General features: G+C 49.9%; 2 protein-coding genes across 5 annotated transcripts in view; one reads left to right on the top strand and one right to left on the bottom strand.

Annotated features, from left to right (window-relative positions):
• The window catches only part of ASH1L (ASH1 like histone lysine methyltransferase), a 102,330-nt gene extending 83,724 nt beyond the window's left edge, over window positions 1–18,606 (bottom strand). Inside the window, exons 1-2 of one of the 3 annotated variants that reach the window (XM_077322713.1) lie at window positions 18,498–18,606; window positions 11,338–11,857 (exon numbers count right to left, since the gene is read on the bottom strand). In XM_077322713.1, coding sequence (XP_077178828.1) covers window positions 11,338–11,757 — 420 coding nt within the window. In that variant the 5' untranslated portion in view covers window positions 11,758–11,857; window positions 18,498–18,606. Of the gene's footprint in view, window positions 1–11,337; window positions 11,858–18,003; window positions 18,317–18,497 lie in introns of those variants that run through there. The other 2 variants (XM_077322703.1, XM_077322722.1) reach the window with 2 other exon arrangements.
• Window positions 18,607–18,650: 44 nt separating this feature from the next.
• The window catches only part of DAP3 (death associated protein 3), a 44,966-nt gene continuing 43,525 nt past the window's right edge, over window positions 18,651–20,091 (top strand). The window contains exon 1 of one of the 2 annotated variants that reach the window (XM_077322796.1): window positions 18,651–18,839. The gene's annotated coding sequence lies outside the window, so the exon portion shown is untranslated. The remainder of the gene's footprint in view (window positions 18,840–20,091) is intronic. The other variant, XM_077322786.1, reaches the window with a different exon arrangement.

Raw genomic sequence — 20,091 nt, forward strand, 5'->3', positions numbered from 1 at the left:
AACAGAAACGCCGTGGCTCTTTCAGTGTGCCCCACACTCTCCACCCCAGAGTAACTGGAATTGTAGTAACGAATTCCTTAGATAGCATGTGTTTTTTAGAGTTAGATTCAGGGAGAGAAGGTGAGGGTTGACCCATGGCCATAAGCTATGACAGCTAAATGAAGCCTCCAAGTCCAGAGGCAGTCTACTGAGTACCAGGTGTCGCAGGCAAATTCCACAGGAGAGCCGTCACCTCCAAGCCCTGCTTGTATGTGTCCAAAGATGTCTGGCAGGATGCTGCTGGAAATAAAACGGTGGGACAAGATGGCTCTTTGATTTGGTACAAGGCAGTTCTTATAGCTTTGTTATATAAAACCTGTAGGCACAGCCACCAACTTACTGAGAGTCCTTAAGCAAGACAAGCTTCTTCAGCTCTAGAAAAACTGACCTGCCTAACAGGACAGTTGCAAAGATTGGGATAATCCCACATGTGGACCAGAGAGAGTTGGTGGAAACCGGCATCAGGTCACGGCTGTCTGAAGGCGACCCAACGCTAAGTGGGGCTTCCGAGGCAAGAAACTAGAAGCTTGCCTTGCCAGTGGTAAATCGCTTCAGAGGCGATTTACCACTGCTCACCTCCGTATCACGGCCCTGGTATTCCTCGGAGGTCTCCCATCCAAATACTAGTCGGGTTCAATCCTGCTTAGCTTCTGAGATCTGATGACATCAGGCTAGCCTCGGTTATCCAGGTTCAAAACTCCATGCTTTTCTCAAGCTCAGCTGGGTGATCTTAGGCTAGTAATTCTGTCAATAAAAAGTGTGTGTATGTGTGTGTGTGTGTAGAAACAGCATGACGTCACTGGAGAGCAGCAACACCAAAACTGGCCGAAATGACCAAGAATAAGAAGAATAGCTTGTTTTATGAAATGCTTTTCACCACCTGAAGGAGCACAAAAGCACTTACAAACGTCCTGATTTTGTTTATTTATATTTTGATGATTTCTAGGCTGCTCCTCCCTACAAATGGGCTTGGGGTGGCTCGCAACATATAATGTGTTAAAATCATCTTACAATAATTTAAAGTTCTTAACATTCTTCTCTCCATAACTAACACCCTGCAAGGTGTGGGTGTGGGGGGAGGGGATGAAAGAGCTGTAACAGAACTGCTCGGTGAGAACAGCTCTAAGAGAACAGTGACTAACCCAAGGTCATCCCAGCTGCCTGCATGAGGAAGAGGCGGGAATCAAGCCTGGCTCTCCAGACTAAAGTCTGCCGCTCTTAACCACTACACCACACTGGCTCTCTCAGACCCAATGAGCCAAAAACATGTAAACAGCCAACATCCAGGGGTTACCGCATTTTACTGGCCTCCACCACCACCTCTGTGCGGACATGTGGCAATTAAATGCAAATGAGCTGCAGCCCTCCGGGCTCATAAACATATCCCTACTGAGCGAGGCTGGTGTGCCACACTGGGATTTGGGAAGCCCAGGTGAGAATTCCCACTCTGCCACAGATGCTTGCTGTGTGACCTTGGGCCAAATCGCCCCCCCCACGGGCTAACCTACTTCAGAGTTGTTGTTGTTGAAAGGACAGATGGGAGAAGGGAAAAATCATGCTGTATGCTACTTTGGGACTCCGCCAGAGAGAAAAGTGGGGCATAAGCGGACAAAGGTTCCTCCGATCAGGCTGTCGGATGAAGGAACCTTTGACGCGATAGCTTGTACGCCCTGAAGCTCTTGCTGGTCTCTAAGGTATGACTGGACTCAAATCTGTTTTACTGCAAGCCAACGCATCAAGCCTCTGAAACTGATCTTTTTGTTTTGTTTCTGAAAACAGGCACAGATGCGGTGTGTGTGAAAACCGTACGTGGCTGGGCCACTAGCATGAAACCCACGGCTACTCCGGCAGATACCAAATGGCCAAGGACAGGATCCTCCGGGAAACTGCCTTGCACGAGCCTCACGGAAACAAATGGGGTTCACTTTGGACAGCCTTCCATGGAACGGGTCGGGCAGTGCTGATCTCGCCATCACCCTCGCTGCTGTTAACACCTGTGCCCTGGCGCCCGACTCTGCAGCCTCACCCCGCCTCACGGCAAGATCACCCAGGAATCCGGAGCGTCGGTCAGAAAGCGCTGTTAAGGTGAACTCCTCGTGGAATCCAGGATACGTTATTACCTTCCCTTCAAGCCCGATTTTTGGAACGGGCGGATAGGGAAACGAGCACACAAGCGGCTCTTCAACAGTCTTTGTTTAGATGCAACGAGAGTGCTTTGACTCTGGAGAGAATGTGATTCTTCCCCCCCACCCACCCGAGAAAAAAAACCTCACACACGCCCTTTTCCTCCACAGCCATAACAAGCCTAAGGAAAGGAAGTCTCCATCGCCTGATTGTGAATTTTCAGAGGCAGGCTGCAATCCAGCCGGCAGAGGAGGAGAGCCTCCTGCAGCGTTCACCTGCATAGCCAAGGACACCACAAGGATTGGAAGGATACCTGCGCTCAGCAGTTTCTCGGGGAAATGGGGGAGCTCTGAGAGGGAGCAGGAGCGGGTTCCATCTTGTCTCGTAGTCTCAACTGCATCACACTACAGCTGTTAGCACGGAGCTTGTTGCTGTCACCTTCGTGCCTCTGCATCATCCCCCCAAGACCGGAACAGTCTGAACGCCGCTCGGCTATAAATAGGTGGAATATTCCAGCCTTTGCCCATCTGCGCCTTGAACAACGCACAGCTCTGCCGCCACGGCTTCCCTGTGATTTCCCAGGAACGTGAAAGGATACTTACTAAGCGGACTGAGCAGATTAGAAAGACAAAGGGAGACAGAAATCTGCAAGGACTTCGGGCAGATGCGCCGGTATAGATAACAGGCAGCTTACATGCAATTAAAAACACAACAGGACCCAGGAATCACTGCACGCTCTTCAGATCTGGGGCAGATTTGGGCATTCTGTGAAGCTCAGGTTGCCTGCTGTTCTTCTCCCTTTTAAAGGCAAGCTTCTAGTCCTCACAGGGGAAGCATGTGAGCAAGACTCTGGAGAGAATTCTGTTGCCATGTCCCCCTTCTATGGTTTCTGTCCCATGGACATTCTGAAACAGGGCTCAGCCTCAGAACGGGAGTCACTAAGAAGAAAATACTGCTGAATATATTCAAGTGCATTAATGTCACTAGCAAATATTTGCAGATGACAATGACTGTATGTCTCCTGGGATGAGGGGTGGGTGGGAACAGAGCTTCCAAAGGAGAACGTACTTGGCTTAGGTTTGAAATCCAGCCGGATTTCAAAATTAGCTGGTGAGTTTATCAGACGATAAAGCAGGCTGACTGAACAGAGTCCAGTAACAAGGGGTTCCTGAGTCCCCTAGGATCGACATCTCCATGATTATTAGCAGGATATGCTGTGGCAGACAGTGTGGAATATGCTTTGCCAACACGCTGCCCAGTGCACAAAAGGTGACTCGCCTAGAGCACAATAACATTTCCTGCATAAGTTAACAAGGACTGATGATTCGGGATAAAAAACCCAGGAAGATAACCTCTGAAACAACCTTCGCTATTCTGTGGGGGAGGGGCCCCGCTCCGTGGCAGCGCAGCTGCTTTGCACGGAGGAAGACCCTGGTTCAGCCCCGAGGCCTCCAGAGAAAGCCGCAGTCTTCCAACCCTCATGACCCTCTCGGACCCTGCAACTCACCACAAACATGATCAATTCCCGGCTTTTGCGAGGAAGGCCTGCTGATAGGACAGATGAAGGGTGCCTCCTGCCTCTCTTGGCACAAAACTGAACAGATGAGGAAGCAAGGTCGCCCAGGGGTGGAAGGCACAGGTAGGCACTGGAATCTACTTCCCCACAGAAAGCGGTGCTTTGCTTTCTCTCCCCTTCACTCCACTGTGCAAGGCCTGATCAGTTGCCTGCCATCCTTGCCCCTTGGTCCTTACATACTCTCCACATGCACTTGAAACGTGGGAAATCCCTCCCACACACACACACACACACTAGTGAAGTCATACCTGAGGTTATTCCTGTACTTGCCACATGATGGTAATGCCACCTGATTCCCTGTCATGCATTTGCAGGGTTAAAGGTGGGCCTCAGGTCTGGAAAGACTGACGGTAATGGGAATTTGCTTTATACTGAGGGGCCAGTGGCACCTTTAAGACCAACAACCATATTTATTGGACTCAAACTTTGTTAAGCATTACCTATTAAAACCAGCAGTGGTTCTCTAGGGTCTCAGACAGAGACCTTTCAACATCACATTGAGGGAGAAGAAGAAGAGTTGGTTCTTAGATGCCGCTTTACTCTACCTGAAGGAGTCTCAAAGCAGCTTACAGTCGCCTTCCCTTTCCTCTCCCCACAACAGACCCTCTGTGAGGGAGGTGAGGCTGAGAGAGCCCTGATATTACTGAAGAAGAAGAGTTGGTTCTTATATGCCGCTTTACTCTACCCAAAGGGAGTCTCAAAGCAGCTTACAGTCACCTTCCCTTTCCTCTCCCCACAACAGACCCTCTGTGAGGGAGGTGAGGCTGAGAGAGCCCTGATATTACTGAAGAAGAAGAGTTGGTTCTTATATGCCGCTTTACTCTACCCAAAGGGAGTCTCAAAGCAGCTTACAGTCACCTTCCCTTTCCTCTCCCCACAACAGACCCTCTGTGAGGGAGGTGAGGCTGAGAGAGCCCTGATATTACTGAAGAAGAAGAGTTGGTTCTTATATGCCGCTTTACTCTACCCAAAGGGAGTCTCAAAGCAGCTTACAGTCACCTTCCCTTTCCTCTCCCCACAACAGACCCTCTGTGAGGGAGGTGAGGCTGAGAGAGCCCTGATATCACTGCTCGGTCAGAACAGTTTTATCAGTACCGTGGCGAGCCCAAGGTCACCCAGCTGGCTGCAAGTGGGGGAGCGCAGAATCGAACCCAGCAAGCCAGATTAGAAGTCCGCACTCCTAACCACTACACCAAACTGGCTCTCTAGAGCAGGGGTAGTCAACCTTTGAAAAGAAGATTCTCTAGAGCAGGGGTAGTCAACCTGTGGTCCTCCAGATGTCCATGGACTACAATTCCCATGAGCCCCTGACAGCGTTTGCTTCTTCAAATTGCAATCCATGGACATCTGGAGGACCACAGGTTGACTACCCCTGCTCTAGAGAATCTTTGATCAGGAGATGCTCAGATGGAACCTGGGACCTGATGCATGCTAACTAGACGCTCTACCACTGAGACACAAAAACTTGCAACAAAGGTGGGAAGGTCTCAGGCTGCAAGTGCTGGAAAGGCTGCTCTCTTCCTGAGACCCTGGAGACGCACCACCAGAAAAAGACAGAGGTGGATACACCACCGATCTGACTCAATATAAAGGCAGCGGCAAAGCCACGTAGGGCTCTCCATTCTGAAGAGTTCTTAATTTCGCTGGGAAGAACTTCAGCATTGAGTGCATTTAATTGCTACTGGCCTCCAGCTGCGATAACTGAAGGCTTATCCTATTTACTCCACTAACAAGTTTCCTAAGTACATAGCTTAGAGGTGGAGAAACCTCAAGACAGTCCGTGTTCAAACCCTACAATTAGGCACTTCCCGGCCTCAGCAATTTTTCACATGTACCTGACCAAAGTTAACGGAAAGCCAGCCAAAAGATCACAGGCAGCAATGGAAAAAACTACCACAAGTGCAATTATTTGAAGGGGGGGGTGACTACCTATCACACACTTCCTTCCACCCTCTCTCCAGGCCCATCACGTGGTCAACAAGAAAGGACCCGTCAGCTGAAGTACCAGGAACAAATATGACCAGGCTGACGACGGCTAGCATGTATATAATTTTATTAAATCTTCAAACCTCCGGGAGCTTATTACTCGTTTTCAACCAAAACGACCTCCTCAGTGACTCTTTCGTTCTTGTAATTCAAAGAACGTGACTCTACATTATTTCTTCGGAAAATATTCCACTTATAATTATCACCATATAGGTTCATGCCCTTTTCTTGAAATAGTGATCTAGTGGTCAAAGCCCACTAGCCCACAAAGCCCACATTGTAATGTGTTCCCAGGGCTCATTTTGGCTCTGGTTTGAAAACTTACTTTTATTTATTTATTTATAATAGCTTGTATTAACCATCACTCCTGGACCCAGCTGGTTCGTGGTGGTTTACAATAAAATGGCGGTAGCACCCATTTCTTTAACCTCCCCCTACCCCTCCATGCTCGGTAATAGCAACACATCACCGCCCTCGCGAGAGGTAGTTCTTGCCCAGATGCCCGGAATATGGGGCTACTGCAGGGAGGGGCCCGATCTTCCTCAGCCCGGCCTCAACCAAATGCCTGGTGGAATAGCTCCGTCTTACATATTGGCCCTCATCAGCCTGATCGTGTTCATCCATCATATGGTCAAACAGAAGGTGACTTGCTTCCCTGGAATGCTATCTTGTCTCCACACACACCCCCTCTGGAGGATACACCTTAAAAATGGAAAGGGACCTGCGTGTGTCTCCGTTAAACATTAAGCTCAGCTTATTACTCTACACAGACTCTGCGTTTAGCTTCCAGCTTACAAGGCAAATTCCGCCTCAGGGCCAGCCCTGAAAATCAGTCCGGTGCCCGAGGTGGAAAGGTGCCCCTGGGGATAAACAACAAACAGCACTGAACAGTCTGATGATCTACTGCTCCTCAATGACACCCGAAATCTGCTGCCTGAAGTGGGTCGCCTCACCCTGCCTCGCTGCAGGGCCGGCCCTGAATTATTCTCACACTCTCTATGTTTCACTGGGAGTAATAAACTGCCGTACGTGGCTATTGTGTTGATAATTAAAGGTTGTAAAACATGCGGGATGCTAAAGGCGCAGCCACGCACGGTTTTGTAGAATTCCAAATGGAACTTCGGCATCCCCACAAGCTTCACTTGTGTTCATGGCTGGGCAACTGCCTTCATTTTCTTTTGGCTTGCCCCAGCCGCAAAGCATTTTTAAAATACGCCCTGCCATGGGAATGAAAAACGGCCGCTGCCCAAAGTTTTGCGCCGCCCTCCAATGCAACTGTAATGCTGAAAATAAATACTCGCGAAGCTGCGTTACAGAGCCACACAACTGGAGCATCTAGCTCAGGCGTGGCCAAACTGTGGCTCTCTAGAGGCCTGTGGACTACAATCCCCATGAGCCCCTGCCAGCTCATGGAAATTAATAGTCCATGGACCTCTGGAGAGCCACAGTTTGGCCTCCCCTGATCTAGCTCAGCACCAGCTACTGCAACTAGACCTCTCAAGCAAGAAAGAACCTTTTCTCAGGACCTGCTACCCGGTCCTTCTTAATTAAAGGCGCCCATCACTGAATGTAGGACCTTCTTTGTGCAAAACACATGCTCCACCACTGAGCCACGCAATAAGCAAGGAAGAACTAGAATCATAGAATCATGGAAGGGGCCACACAGGCCATCTAGTCCAACCCCCCTGCTCTACGCAGGATCAGCCGAAAGCACCCTAAAGCATCCAAGAAAAGTGTGTATCCAACCTTTGCTAGAAGACTGCCAGTGAAGGGGAGCTCACCACCTCCTTAGGCAGCCTATTCCACTGCTGAACTACTCTGACTGCAAAAATTTGTTCCCCCTGATATTTAGCCTATATCGTTGTACTTGTAGTTTAAACCCATTACTGCATGTCCTTTCCTCTGCAGCCAATGGGAACAGCATCCTGCCCTCCTCCAAATGACAACCTTTCAAATACTTAAAGAGGGCTATCATGTCCCCCTCTCAACCTCCTTTTCTCCAGGCTGAACATTCCCAAGTACCATAACAATTACTCACCCGGCCTCTGCTAGTCATTTGTGGCCTGGGAACAGGATGAGCTATAATTTGTGAAGCCTCTGGGCTTTCCTGCCTTGGGGTGAATCCCTCTTGCCAAAACTGATAATATGGTGGGCAGTTTAGTATAGAGGCTTGTTTCTAGCTATCTAATACAGACTAAGGTGACCAGATTTTAATATTGGGAAAGTGGGACAGCATTGACCGGTGGGGGGGGGGGGTCTTGATTAAAAAATTGGTCTATATGGAGCAACAAAAAGTTTCATAGAACGCAGAAACGCAAAAGTAGTATTTTTTCAACATAAGTACAATTTGCCAGGTACCCCCCAGATCCCTCCAAAAGTGGGACAATCTAGTCACCTTATTTCACGATAAAGCAACGCAAGCAAAACATGAAGGCACTGCGGCTAGTGCAATTTGGCCCTATCGTGAGAAGACAAGGCTCTCTGAAATAGACAATAACACTAGAGAAAGTGGAGGCAGCAGGAAAAGAGGAAGACCCAGCAATAGATGGACGGACTCCATCAAGGAAGCCAAGGCCCTCAGTTTGCAAGGCTGTTAATGATAGGACGTTTTGGAGGGCATTAATTCATAGGGCAGCTGTTAAGTCGGAAGCAACTTGATGGCACTTCTTAACACACATAATACCTAACCCATTAATGGATGCATGGGAAGGGCGGGGCTCTTCAGCCCTAAGGAACAACCCTGAAGCCAAAAGACTCCAACCAATTTGTCATTAACATAATTTGATATTTTTTTTCTATGAGAAAAACCTTGATATATACATGCATACAGATCAGTGGGCAGGATGCCTTATGTGCAAAACGTAAGGGCAGGTCACTGCTGCAAGGAGCTTACAGTCTAAATATAGATGGGAAAAGGAACAAAGAGAGATGAATGCAAGGGTTTGGCTTTTGCCAGTATTCTGACCCTGAAAGTTATCCTCAAATGCTAATGCCTGAGTCACCCTTAACAGTGACGGACAAGGAACCAAACCAGAAAAATCTTGAGGACTGAGAAACCAAGAATTTCACCCTTTTCTCCCCCTTCCTACAAGGAACAGGCAACAGTTCCATTAAGGATACACCACAATGCTAAATTTAGCAGAGTTATGTGGAGCAGCAGAGCTTAAGAATGAGCTGCTGCTGGCAACAAACAGCTCGGCTAACGTGGAAAAGAGTCAGAGCCACAACTTTTATGGAAAACAATTAAACCGAAATTGCTTAGAAAGTTCCAAAAGAAGCTGGTAAACACATGGCAGAGCTGAGCAGATTGAGCAGCTGTGGAGGGGGGGGGGGACCCGAAAACCAACCCTGGATTCCCCCAAGTTTTATATAATATTCGCTTTAAAAACAGAACAGTGGCTCACGCTATAAGAAACATCCTCTTTGGTTTTCGATGGAACAATCACTCCCTTCACGTTCCACCTTTTGTTTTTACTCCATAAGCTACTCTTGGGAAGAGCACCACCAAATCTATACGTGGATGAGCCAAGAACAGCTCTCATAGCCTGCAAATTTCACAACATTACTTTCAGGACGGGCTTGAAGGTGAAAAAAAGACAACAGAACTGGCACAGCCACTGTAAACGGGTGAGTTGGTCTAAGGCAGTGATCCCCAACCCCTGATCCAGGGACCGGGACCCGTCCGTGGATCAGTCAATACCGGGCCGCGGCTCCTCCTCGTCCTCCTCCCCGGCTGCTGCCTCGGGGGCTGCCCTGCCACTCTGCCGCCGGCTCACCTTTGGTGCTCTCCAGTGGCCGCCATGGCTGGGGCTCCCCCTCGGTGTGACACTGCGCAGCTGCTGCTGGCAGCGCCCCCCAGTGGGTGACAGGAAGTCAGGGGCACTGGCGGGAAAGCAAGTGGAGCAGGGAGCGATGTCCCTCGGCAAAAGACTACCCCCCCCGGGCCTCAGTAAAATTGTCAAGCGTTGACCGGTTGGGGGACCACTGGTCTAAGGAAACGATTTGTAAGCCAAGTTGCTCAGATCTCAGCTCGGCTGTGCATTCTCCGGGGAGCCTTGTGAGAACCACCCTCAGATTCAGCTCCTCTCCCCACCCCCACCAGTCATATGGGTGTAACACTGCTGGTCTAGTGCGACCATAAGGATGGCTGATAAAGTCTATACACAGTGCTTGGGGTACACGAATAAGAAGTAGAAATTACATACATGGAAATTCTTAGCTTTCTTTAATGAAAATATTTTGGTTAAGTGTGCCAGCGAAGAAATTATTCCTCCATCTGGCCTAGGAACACAGTGCCTCCTTTTAGCTGCCTTCGATGAGGCGGGGTGGGGGGTGGGGGGAAGCGGCACATGAACTCCTGAAGCTGTCTTATACTGAATCAGACCACCAGTCCAAGGCCAGTACTGACTACTTTGACAGGTAGCAGCTCTCCAGGGATTCAGGCAGAGAAAAGCGGCATATAAGAACCAACCCTTCTTATTCTTCAGCATCACCTTCTACCCGGTTCCTTTTTTAATGGAGATGCCAGGGACTGAACCTGGGACCTTCCGTTCAATCACAGCCCCTCCCCTTCCACTGAGCTAAGCATCTCTCCAAATCCAGCTCAGCAGAGAATCCCCTTACCAAGGGACCATCTCGTACTGGATTTGAGTTTACCATTTAAGGTTAGATTTTGATGTCTGTGATTGCCTTCAGCAGACAGTCATCTGCTGAATGCAAGATAAAAACAAACTAGCAGGTCAGCTGGGGCACACTGGTCCAACTGAGAAAATTCTGCATTCCTTCTGCTTCCAAAGCTGGGGGTTTCAAAGATGCGTTAAGGGAGGGGCAGAGGGATGGAAGGCGGGGGGAGAAAAGAACTGAGAATAAACAGACTTCGACGCTCAGGGCCAGAAGAAAAAGGGATTACATGAGGGGCTGAAGATCTTACCCAATAACAGCCTCAAAGCTTAGCTCAGAAATCTTCCAGCTTCAGATATTGAACACACACAGGTATTTTCTCAAGCCACAAATTCTTGAAAACTGACTTTACAATTTCTTAGAATGGCATTCCTGCTTTGACTCAAATGCAAGGAAACCCCTGCAGGTGACAGTGAATTCTGGGGAAGGACATAAAGCATGCTCTGTGTTTGACTACAAATCCCACTGATCCAGACATAATGTGCTCATTACTTCTCTTCTGCAGCTTCATAAGATCAGTAGTTTTGTGGTGAAGACCTGGAAGTCAAAGTAGGGCAGTGGCAACAGTGCTGGGCTAGGGTCACAGATACTAAAGCTCCATCCCCAGTAAGCCACAAAGCTGACTAGGTGACCATGTACCAATGATCAGCCTGCATCACTCACAGCAGTCCTCTTGCTGAACTTAGGATCAAGGAATCTCCCAAAACATTTCCTATAACCCCCTCCCCCTATTCTAAAGAACAAAACTAAAAAGCCTCTTTTAACAAGTCAGATTCTCCCAATGCCAAATCCTGCCCGACATATCAGATTCTGTATTCGCAAAGTATTGACACCTCTGGAAAAATCCATTTCTAGCACCCAGAATCCTTTCCTTTCCCCTTCCCTATGGCACAATGTGAGTGTGGCCAGTACAATGCACATGCATCACTCACTTGCTTCGCAGGTCCTGGGTCGTTCTTCTCCTCTGTCATCTTCCCAGCCTTCTGTACCTTCCTGGGTTGCTTGATAGTGGTTTTTATGGCAGGCCGGCAGACATAATTTTCCAAATTCTTGGGAGGTTTTTTAGTTCTCTTAGCTTGGAGGCCAATTTTCAGTTTTAAATTCCCCTCTGAAAAGTTTGTCTCCTTCACGGAAAACTGCTGCTGGGCGTCCGACAGGCTCTCGCCCTTGCCGATCTCGCCGTTGCTCTCCTCACTGCTCCTCTTCTTCTCTTCCTCCTCCTTCGCGCTACCATCGAGCTCCAACTCCCTCCTGCCTCCTGCCGCGCCTGTGGCAACCGCAGAGGGGCTTTTCCCAGAAAACCCTTCAGAACCAGAACCCAGCCCTAACATAGCAGTATTCTGAGGGTCCATCACAGTACGTGCTGTTGCAAAATCTCACAACACAGCCAGCGTGTGGTCCACGTTAAGAAAAAGAAAGCTTTCCTAGAACCTCGGAGCCAGCATCTTCTCACTGCAGGAGAAACACACACACAAAAGAGAACACAATCAGAATGACGATTCAAACAGCCAAAAAAACCCCACAGAGGTTCAGAAATCTCCATTTTGGAGTAATGAAATATTGGTAAGTAAACAGGTTTGCAGGTCAGTCCACGCAAATGACTATTCTGCTCACCCTTGCATACCAATTGTCGTTTAGGACAGGGGTAGTCAACCTGTGGTCCTCCAGATGTTCATGGACTACAATTCCCATAAGCCCCTGCCAGCAAATGCTTGTGGGAATTGTGGTCCATGGACATCTGGAGGACCACAGGTTGACTACCCCTGGTTTAGGACATTAACAAAAAGAACACTGGCTTTTGTGAAGAGGATCGGACCAATCACCTGGGCACATAACCACACACGGTTGCAGTAAGCGAGAATCAAGTCCGAATCCATGCTTGTGCCATGGAAGCTCACTGAGTGACCTAGGGCCAGCTCAGCCTGATATACCTCACAGGGTTGTTGGGAGGAGAAAATGGAGGGGAGGAGGATGCAGACTCTCAAGCTCCCCCTGCAGAGAACAGAGTACAAATGAAGGAAATGAAGCTGAAGAGCACACTTCTCCAATCAGGTCCCTGTATATATACTCCACTCCATCCATTTTGGGGTTAAGGAAATACTCCCGGGCAAAGAAATGCTTGGACACAACAGCCCCTTCCACAACACTGGATCGGGAAGCCTTCAAGGGAGAGAGGAAAGGGCCATGGATGTGCAGGAACCGAAATGGATGCCAGTGGAACCAACAAGCTACTGAAGACACCATTGCAAGGAGGTGTTTGAAGACAGGGTTCTTGTCCTTGTGGTTTTAGAGAAGGAAAGAAAGATGCTGGCGGAAATCTGAAAAAAGGCTTCCATGCTATTTATGACTACTGGGTTCTTCTGCATTATACGATTGTCTTGTTCTCCTGCGTGTCTGACTAAAATTACACTGATTCTATCTCTCTCCTGGCCTAAACTTTAGGTTTATTTAGGCAGCTGTCAATCTCATTCACCAGACGGCTTTTTGTCTGTTAAGTTACAAGCACAGCCGGCAATGCAATCATAGTGTAACTGCAGCAGCAATATTTTCCAAGTGTTTCCACAGTGGTGCTTTTTTTCTTATGCTTCTAGGGCAGCCCTCCTTCCTTCACCCACACAGGCTCTGATGTCAGGGGTAGTCAACCTGTGGTCCTCCAGATGTTCATGGACTACAATTCCCATGACCCCTTGCCAGCGTTTGCTGGCAGGGGGTCATGGGAATTGTAGTCCATGAACATCTGGAGGACCACAGGTTGACTACCCCTGCACTAAGCCTCATGGATGCTCTCTAGTGGTCTTTCTTACAGCCTTGTCTTTTGCCAGGTGGAGGATGAGCAACAACTAAAGACTCAAGCCAAGATCAAAGAGCCACAAGTAAATGCTGTTTCCTCTTTTCCAACTTCAAAATCCTCTCTCAGCCACTTCCCGCAATCACTGCCCCTTATGTTCTTTTTTACATTCATTAGCCCAAGCAGCTTTTGCATTTCAGATTGCTGTTTCCTCCTTTACCTGACTGATGCTGCCTTCTCCTTAGCTCGCTGCCTCTAAAACTGGAAAAGTATTTTTAGTTACCGAGCCTGAGAAGAGCTGAATGCTTCCATTTCCAAACAGCTACCGACAAATTTCTTTAAGACCAACAAAGATTTATTCAGGGCGTGAGCTTTCGAGTGCAAGCACTCTTCCTCAGATTCTAATGGACTCATTTGCAGACACTGAGCTCATTTCAGGAGTACCGACACAGAATATTGTGGTGTTTCAGGTTGCAGCCTTGGGCTGACATCATGAATCCTGGGGTATTTCCCTCTCAGCTCAAATCAGAAGTGAAAGATGTGCCATGGGAGCCCATCTGTCATTCACAACTCTCTCAGCCCCAAACAACACCTGGGTTCAGAGCAGCAGAATCTGAGGTCACCTAAAAATATAATTTTCCATTAATCCTGTTTCATAAGACAAACAGCGGAGGATTTTTGGACCTCTTCATTCCAAACTAACCAGCTTGCTGTAAACTTGAAATAAGGAGCTCTCTGCTTGGAGCCAATTTCTCCCAAAATGCACATCTCTGGTAGAATTTTCCCTCCAAAATGCAGTTCTCCCAATCAACAGCTTTCCTGAGCAATTCCAATAATTTTTCCCCCTTGGGATTCTGTGCTGATGCCAACACAAATCAGAAGGGGCAAATGTTATCTTGTCAGCCCCAAGTGAAGCAGAGGTGAAATCTTTCCCCCCACTAATACTCAAACAGGAACAGGCAAGTTTCTGAGTAGTGCCAAAGTAACTCTTATCTGGCAGAATGAAAAGGTAATCAATTTGGCCTAACAAGCGTTTGGAGAGCAGCTCTCTACCCAGGGCTGCCCTTTTGCATCTTACCCATCTTCAGTGGGTTCCTGAGATGCATGGGAGAGTACATAAATATTCTGACCAAGGATACAAGGAATATAGAAATATTCAAACCAAATTAAGATGAGACATGCTTATGTAAAGATCATCAAGTTGCAGCTGATCTAGGGCTGACCCCATAGGGTTTTCAAGCTCAGGAACAAACAGGTCGTTTGCCATTGCCTGCCTCTGCATAGCAACCCTGGTCTTCCATGGTGGTCTTCCACCCAACAGTGAGTAAGAAAAAAAAGTGTGTTATACAGAGTTCCACACTTGAACAGAGTTCAAAGCCCTCCTCTGTCACCATATACCTATCCCTTGTCCTAGACTGCTATTCTAAGATACTGGGTGACCTCACAAGTTGTTATTGTTGTTGTTAGGTGCGAAGTCGTGTCTGACCCATTGCGACCCCATGGACAATGATCCACCAGGCCTTCCTGTCCTCTACCATTCCTCGAAGTCCATTTAAGTTTGCACCTACTGCTTCAGTGACTCCATCCAGCCACCTCATTCTCTGTCGTCCCCTTCTTCTTTTGCCCTCGATCGCTCCCAGCATTAGGCTCTTCTCCAGGGAGTCCTTCCTTCTCATGAGGTGGCCAAACTATTTGAGTTTCATCTTCAGGATCTGGCCTTCTAAGGAGCAGGCAGGGCTGATCTCCTCTAGGACTGACCGATTTGTTCGCCTTGCAGTCCAAGGGACTCGCAAGAGTCTTCTCCAGCACCAGAGTTCAAAAGCGTCAATTCTTTGACACTCGGCCTCCCTTATGGTCCAACTTTCACAGCCATACATTGCAACTGGGAAGACCATAGCCTTGACTTGACACAGTTTTGTTGGCAGGGTGACCTCACATACACTGTTTAAATCCACATGCAAAAGCATACACAAGTGTCTGGGTGCTGTACAACCTCTCACAGAAAAGGAGACATGCACCAGCTTCCCCATGTTCTAACATGTGTGACTCTGCCCCATTCAGGTAATGCCGTCTATCCTGGACGGCAAGCAGAGAAAGGGCTGTCGGAACACCTGCTCCCCAAGACACTTTCACTGGAGACGCCACGGATTGCATCTCTCCCACCCCCAAGCCATCGGAGACCCTTTTTGAAAGCTAGAGATGCCAGGGACCAAACATTCTGCATCAAAGCTAATGCGCCACTATTGGACTCTCCCCCTCCAAAGGCATGCTATAGGTTAGAAACATAGAATAATAGAGTTGGAGGGGACCTCATGGGTCATCTAGTCCAACCCCCTGCATGGTGCAGGACACTCACAACCCTCTCGCTCATCCACTGTCACCTGCCACCCCCTTGAGCCTTCACAGAATTAGCCTCTCCGTCAGATGGCTATCCCAGCCTCTGTTTAAAAATTTTCAAAGATGGAGAACCCACCACCTTCCGAGGAAGCCTGTCCATACATCAAAACACTAGTCACACAGCTAGTGGCCCCATGAAACCACATTATATTTCTGCCAAGACCACACTAGTATGAAAGGTCCAAAGACCAGTGTGGCCACTAATCCTAAGCAAGAGTGACTCTGTAAGGAGGTATGAATCTGATCACTCTGGAAAGAAGCACTCTAAAAGAGGAGTAAGTTGCAAATACCATAAAGAAATACTGTGATTTGGCACATACATATATATGCCTGCTCTTGTTCTTAGCACTCCAATGGCATTTCTCCTGCACGGAGAGGTGACGAACTACAAATCTGCAACCAAACTTGGAAAGGTAAGTTACAAAGTAGTGAGAATCCTGGGTGGTAAGGAGCTCCAGCCCCAAAGCACAAGTTAAAAAGTATCAGAAGGAAAAACTTAACAACTGAAAAACACCCAAGTAGCACGAGAGCAGGTATCAAAACGGAAACCCAGGGAGCAGCATCAGAGCTCTTGGGGAACAAGCATACGCCAGGCCATTAACACCCTGGAATTAAACAGGATCAGCAGGTGGGTTGAAAAGCCCCTCCAACGGCTGCAAAGAAATTAGAACAGCCACCCCCTTCACAAGTTTATTTCTTAAATACAATAGCATCTGTCAAAAAAAGAGCCCTAAGTTTTGATAGACAAGGAGAAAGAGAACTGGGGAAGGGGAGGCAATGGGGGAGAACATAACCACATGCAGTTATACATCTCTTGGCTCAGATTCAAGGAGGAGGACTAAGAGGTTCTGAAGGCCACACAGCAAGAAGCTCTGAGGAAGTTATCCCATGCACTGAGGGATGGCTTCAGGGTCAGAGGCTTCCAGCCTATCAGATTGCAGCAGCAGTTCAGATGGAAATAACCAGATTCACTCCAAAAGGTTTGCCAGAGATCTCCACTCCCTTGCTTGCAGTTCTAGCAACTGTCAAGAAGGACCCCTCCTGTGTTAAGAGCTGAGGGACACTCCAAAGACACAAATCAGCCATGATGTGCAATGATTATTTTGCCATGTATACACATGCTGGGAAGCACTGATGGGTTTCCCCAATGCTTGGATGTGCAAAAGAAAACACACTAACACACACACATGAGAGCGAGAATGAACCAACCATCACACAGTATACTATTTCCTACAAAAGAAATACATTTTGGCAGGAAACCTGACATATTTGACATGACTGTCAGCACAAAATAGCAGTTCTTTCATGTGCACCCTACCCTGAAACAGATTTACAGACTTTTACCAGGCATACCATGCCGTCTTTCCTAGAAGTCAACACCATATTTCCCAGCCTTTAAAGAATCCACCAGCTATGTCATCAGTTGGGATATTACGGGGGGCCTTAGTCCCCCAGGTGCAAGACTGCCATCTTGATCCGCCCACCCACCCAGTGGGATTCCCCTTCTGCTCCCAACCTGTTCTAGTTTATGCCAAGAGCCTCCATGCACACCCACCCACACTGGGATCAAGCATTTCCCTGGGAGATCGGGTTTACCACATATGCACACACCTACACACCCATGCACAGAGAACCCTCCCTCCGAACATCAAACCTTCACCTCAGACCAGCGTCCCTTTCCTGATCACTCAACTCCACCTGGGCACAAAAGGTTGCAAAAATTACGCACATGCATCCTGCTGCAAAGATCTCGCACCCCCTTTTGCACACCGCTTTAAGCCCCAAAGCCAAGACTCCGGGATCTCTCCCCCCCCCCCCGAGGCAGCTCTGGTGCCGTGAGACTCCCATCCGCCCAGATTCTCTGGCATCCAATCTGCCAGGAATCCCCCGTCCCCTCCCCGCTCTTGCCCTCCCGTGCGCTCGTGGAGCGCGGTGCGCGCGAGGGAAAACAACAAACCTTCACCTTCCAAAGAAGCCCAGCCTGCGAGGAATCCGGCGCCCCACGCCGTTCTCCAAAACGGGGGGAGGCTGAAAAGCTTGCGAGGATTCCGCGTCCGCACATCCTCCAAAGATTAACACGCGCAAAGGGAAAGGGGGGGCAAGATGAGCACAAGCCGCGAGGACTCCCCCCCCCACCCGCCTCTTGCAATCCCCCCGCGAAGGATCCCCCCTCCCATGCACAGGCCCGACGGCCAGGCTCCCCTCCCGCCCCACACCCCCCAGCTGCAAGGACGAGGAGCAGAGAATCCCCCTCTCTCCCTCCCTCGCTTTCCCTCCCTCCCGCCCGGCCGGGGCTGAGGGGCGGGGGGGGCTCTGTCAAGACCTCCCCCGGTTTCCCTCCCCCCCCCCCGCACGCGCCAGGCTGTCACGGGCGACTTTGGCCCACTGCGCGCTCTCCGCCTCTGCCGCTCACCGTGTCACAGCGAGGCCCGGCTCGGGCTGCTCCGCGGCGCCTCATCCTCCCCAAGGCCCCGCCACCCGCCCTGCTGGACTGGCTGGCGGGCGAGCGGGCCAGGCCGAGGCGCTGTTGGCGGCGGGGGTGGGGGCGGCGGGCCCGCGAAGGCTGCGCGTCGGAGGCGGGAAGGGGCGGCGGGCGCCCTCCCTTCGGCGTTGCGCTGAGGGCGGCCGCGGATCCAAAATGGCGGCGGGAGCGGCGGCAGCGACGACGACGGCGGCGGCGGCCTCAGCCTCAGCAGCGCTCCTCGCCTCCCTCCCCCCGCCCCTCAGCGCGAGCGGGCGCCTCGGGCCCCGCCCCCTCGCGCCCGCTCGCGCGCCTTGGCCACGCCCACTCCCCCTCCCGGCCCCCTTCCCCGGGCTCGGCCACGCCCCCCACATTCACACGCGTGCCCGCGCCCGCATCCCAGGCGTTCTCTCTCGACCGCGCGCGCTCTCCCTCCTGTCACTCACCTGGGTTTGGCTCCACCTCCCACTCCCTTCTTCCCTCTCTGTTCGTCAGTCCGTTTCACCCTTCGCCTGTTTTGCTAACGGAGGCTCGCTTGGAAGGGGAGGCGCGTGCGTGTGCGGGTGCGCGCGCAGCCGCCCCGACCCTCCCGTCCAGCCTGGGCGGGTAGGCGATGGCGAGCGCGCGGGCGGGCAGGAGGGGGAAAGGTTGACCCTTCACGGCATCCGTAGGCGATACAAGATGACATCATCGTTATCGTCTTTCCCTCCTCCTCCTCCTCCCCCCGCCCGGCCGCGGAGAAATAAATATGGCGGCGCCCATGCAGGGAAAAAAGTGAGCGCGCTGAGGTGAGTTTTTAACGAGGATGTCGATTTGCCGGTCCGAGAACGTGGTTTCCCCTCCCCCTCCTCATGTGAATTCTTTATGTTCTTAGTAAGGATCGGGGGGAGGGTGTTGCTCCTGCTCCCCCCCACGTTTGTGTTTAGTCTTTTCTCACCTACCAAATTCGAGGATGTTGTGAAGACTGTAACGTGTGAAAGCGTTGCCATGTGCGGGAAACTCTTTGAATGCGAGAAACTATTCTTAGGAGCATCTTAGAGACCAGCGAGGTTTTCAGGGTGCGAGCCTTTGAGAGCCAAATCTTGAGCTTTAACTCGAAAGCTTCTACCCTGGAAAGCTTAAGGTAGGCAGCCGTGTCGGTCGGAAGCAACAGAGCAAAGATGTAAACATTCAGGAGTATGTTCGCATCTTCGGATACACGCGAAAACATAATACTTGGTTGGTCTTAAAAGAAGAGTTGCGAGTGGCAAGTCCTAAAGCACTGGTTTTCAACTAATCAATTGGGACCTTTTGAGGAGTCATGGCATCCTTACTGCTGAACTATGGTAACTGTAAAGCAGCCTTTCTCCCACTATGCATAGAGGGGGAGTGTATAGCACATCCTGTCTTTCTCCTTGGTGGAAGAAGAAGAGTTGGGTTTTATACCCCACTTTTCACTGCCAGGAGTCTGAAAGCAGCTTACAATTGCCTTCCTTTCCTCTCCCCACAACTGATACACTGTAAGGTAGGTGTAGCCGAGAGAGCTCTGACAAAGCTGCTCTGAAAACAGCTCTAGACAGACTGTGTCTGGCCCAAGGTCACCCAGTTGGTTCCATGTGGAGGAGGGGGGAACCAAAACCCGCCTCTCCAGTTAGAAGCTGGTGCTCTAAACTACAACACCAAGCTGGCTTGCTCTCTGGTTCTGGCTCTCCCTGTCACATGATCTCCATGTCAACTTAGTGATCCCCATGTTTGGATACAAGAACCAAATTTGAGGTTCTGAAAGGCACAAATTTAAACAGCAAGCCCTGATAGCTTAGGCAAGTCTGATCCTGTCAGATCTTGGAAACTAAGCAGGGTTGACCCGGGCTAATATTTGGATGGGAGACCTCCAAGGATCTGGATGGAATTCCCCCCAGGAACATTAGAAATCATGATGCAGAGGCAGGAAATGACAAACCACCTCTGAACATCTGTTGCCCAGCTGCCAGACAATCCTCAGATCTCCTGGCTACAGTACCCACTCCATATGATAAATAAACCAAACACCAACTTTTGTCA

Source organism: Paroedura picta, chromosome 1 (assembly GCF_049243985.1).
Source record: "Paroedura picta isolate Pp20150507F chromosome 1, Ppicta_v3.0, whole genome shotgun sequence".
Classification (NCBI taxonomy): Eukaryota; Metazoa; Chordata; class Lepidosauria; order Squamata; family Gekkonidae; genus Paroedura; species Paroedura picta.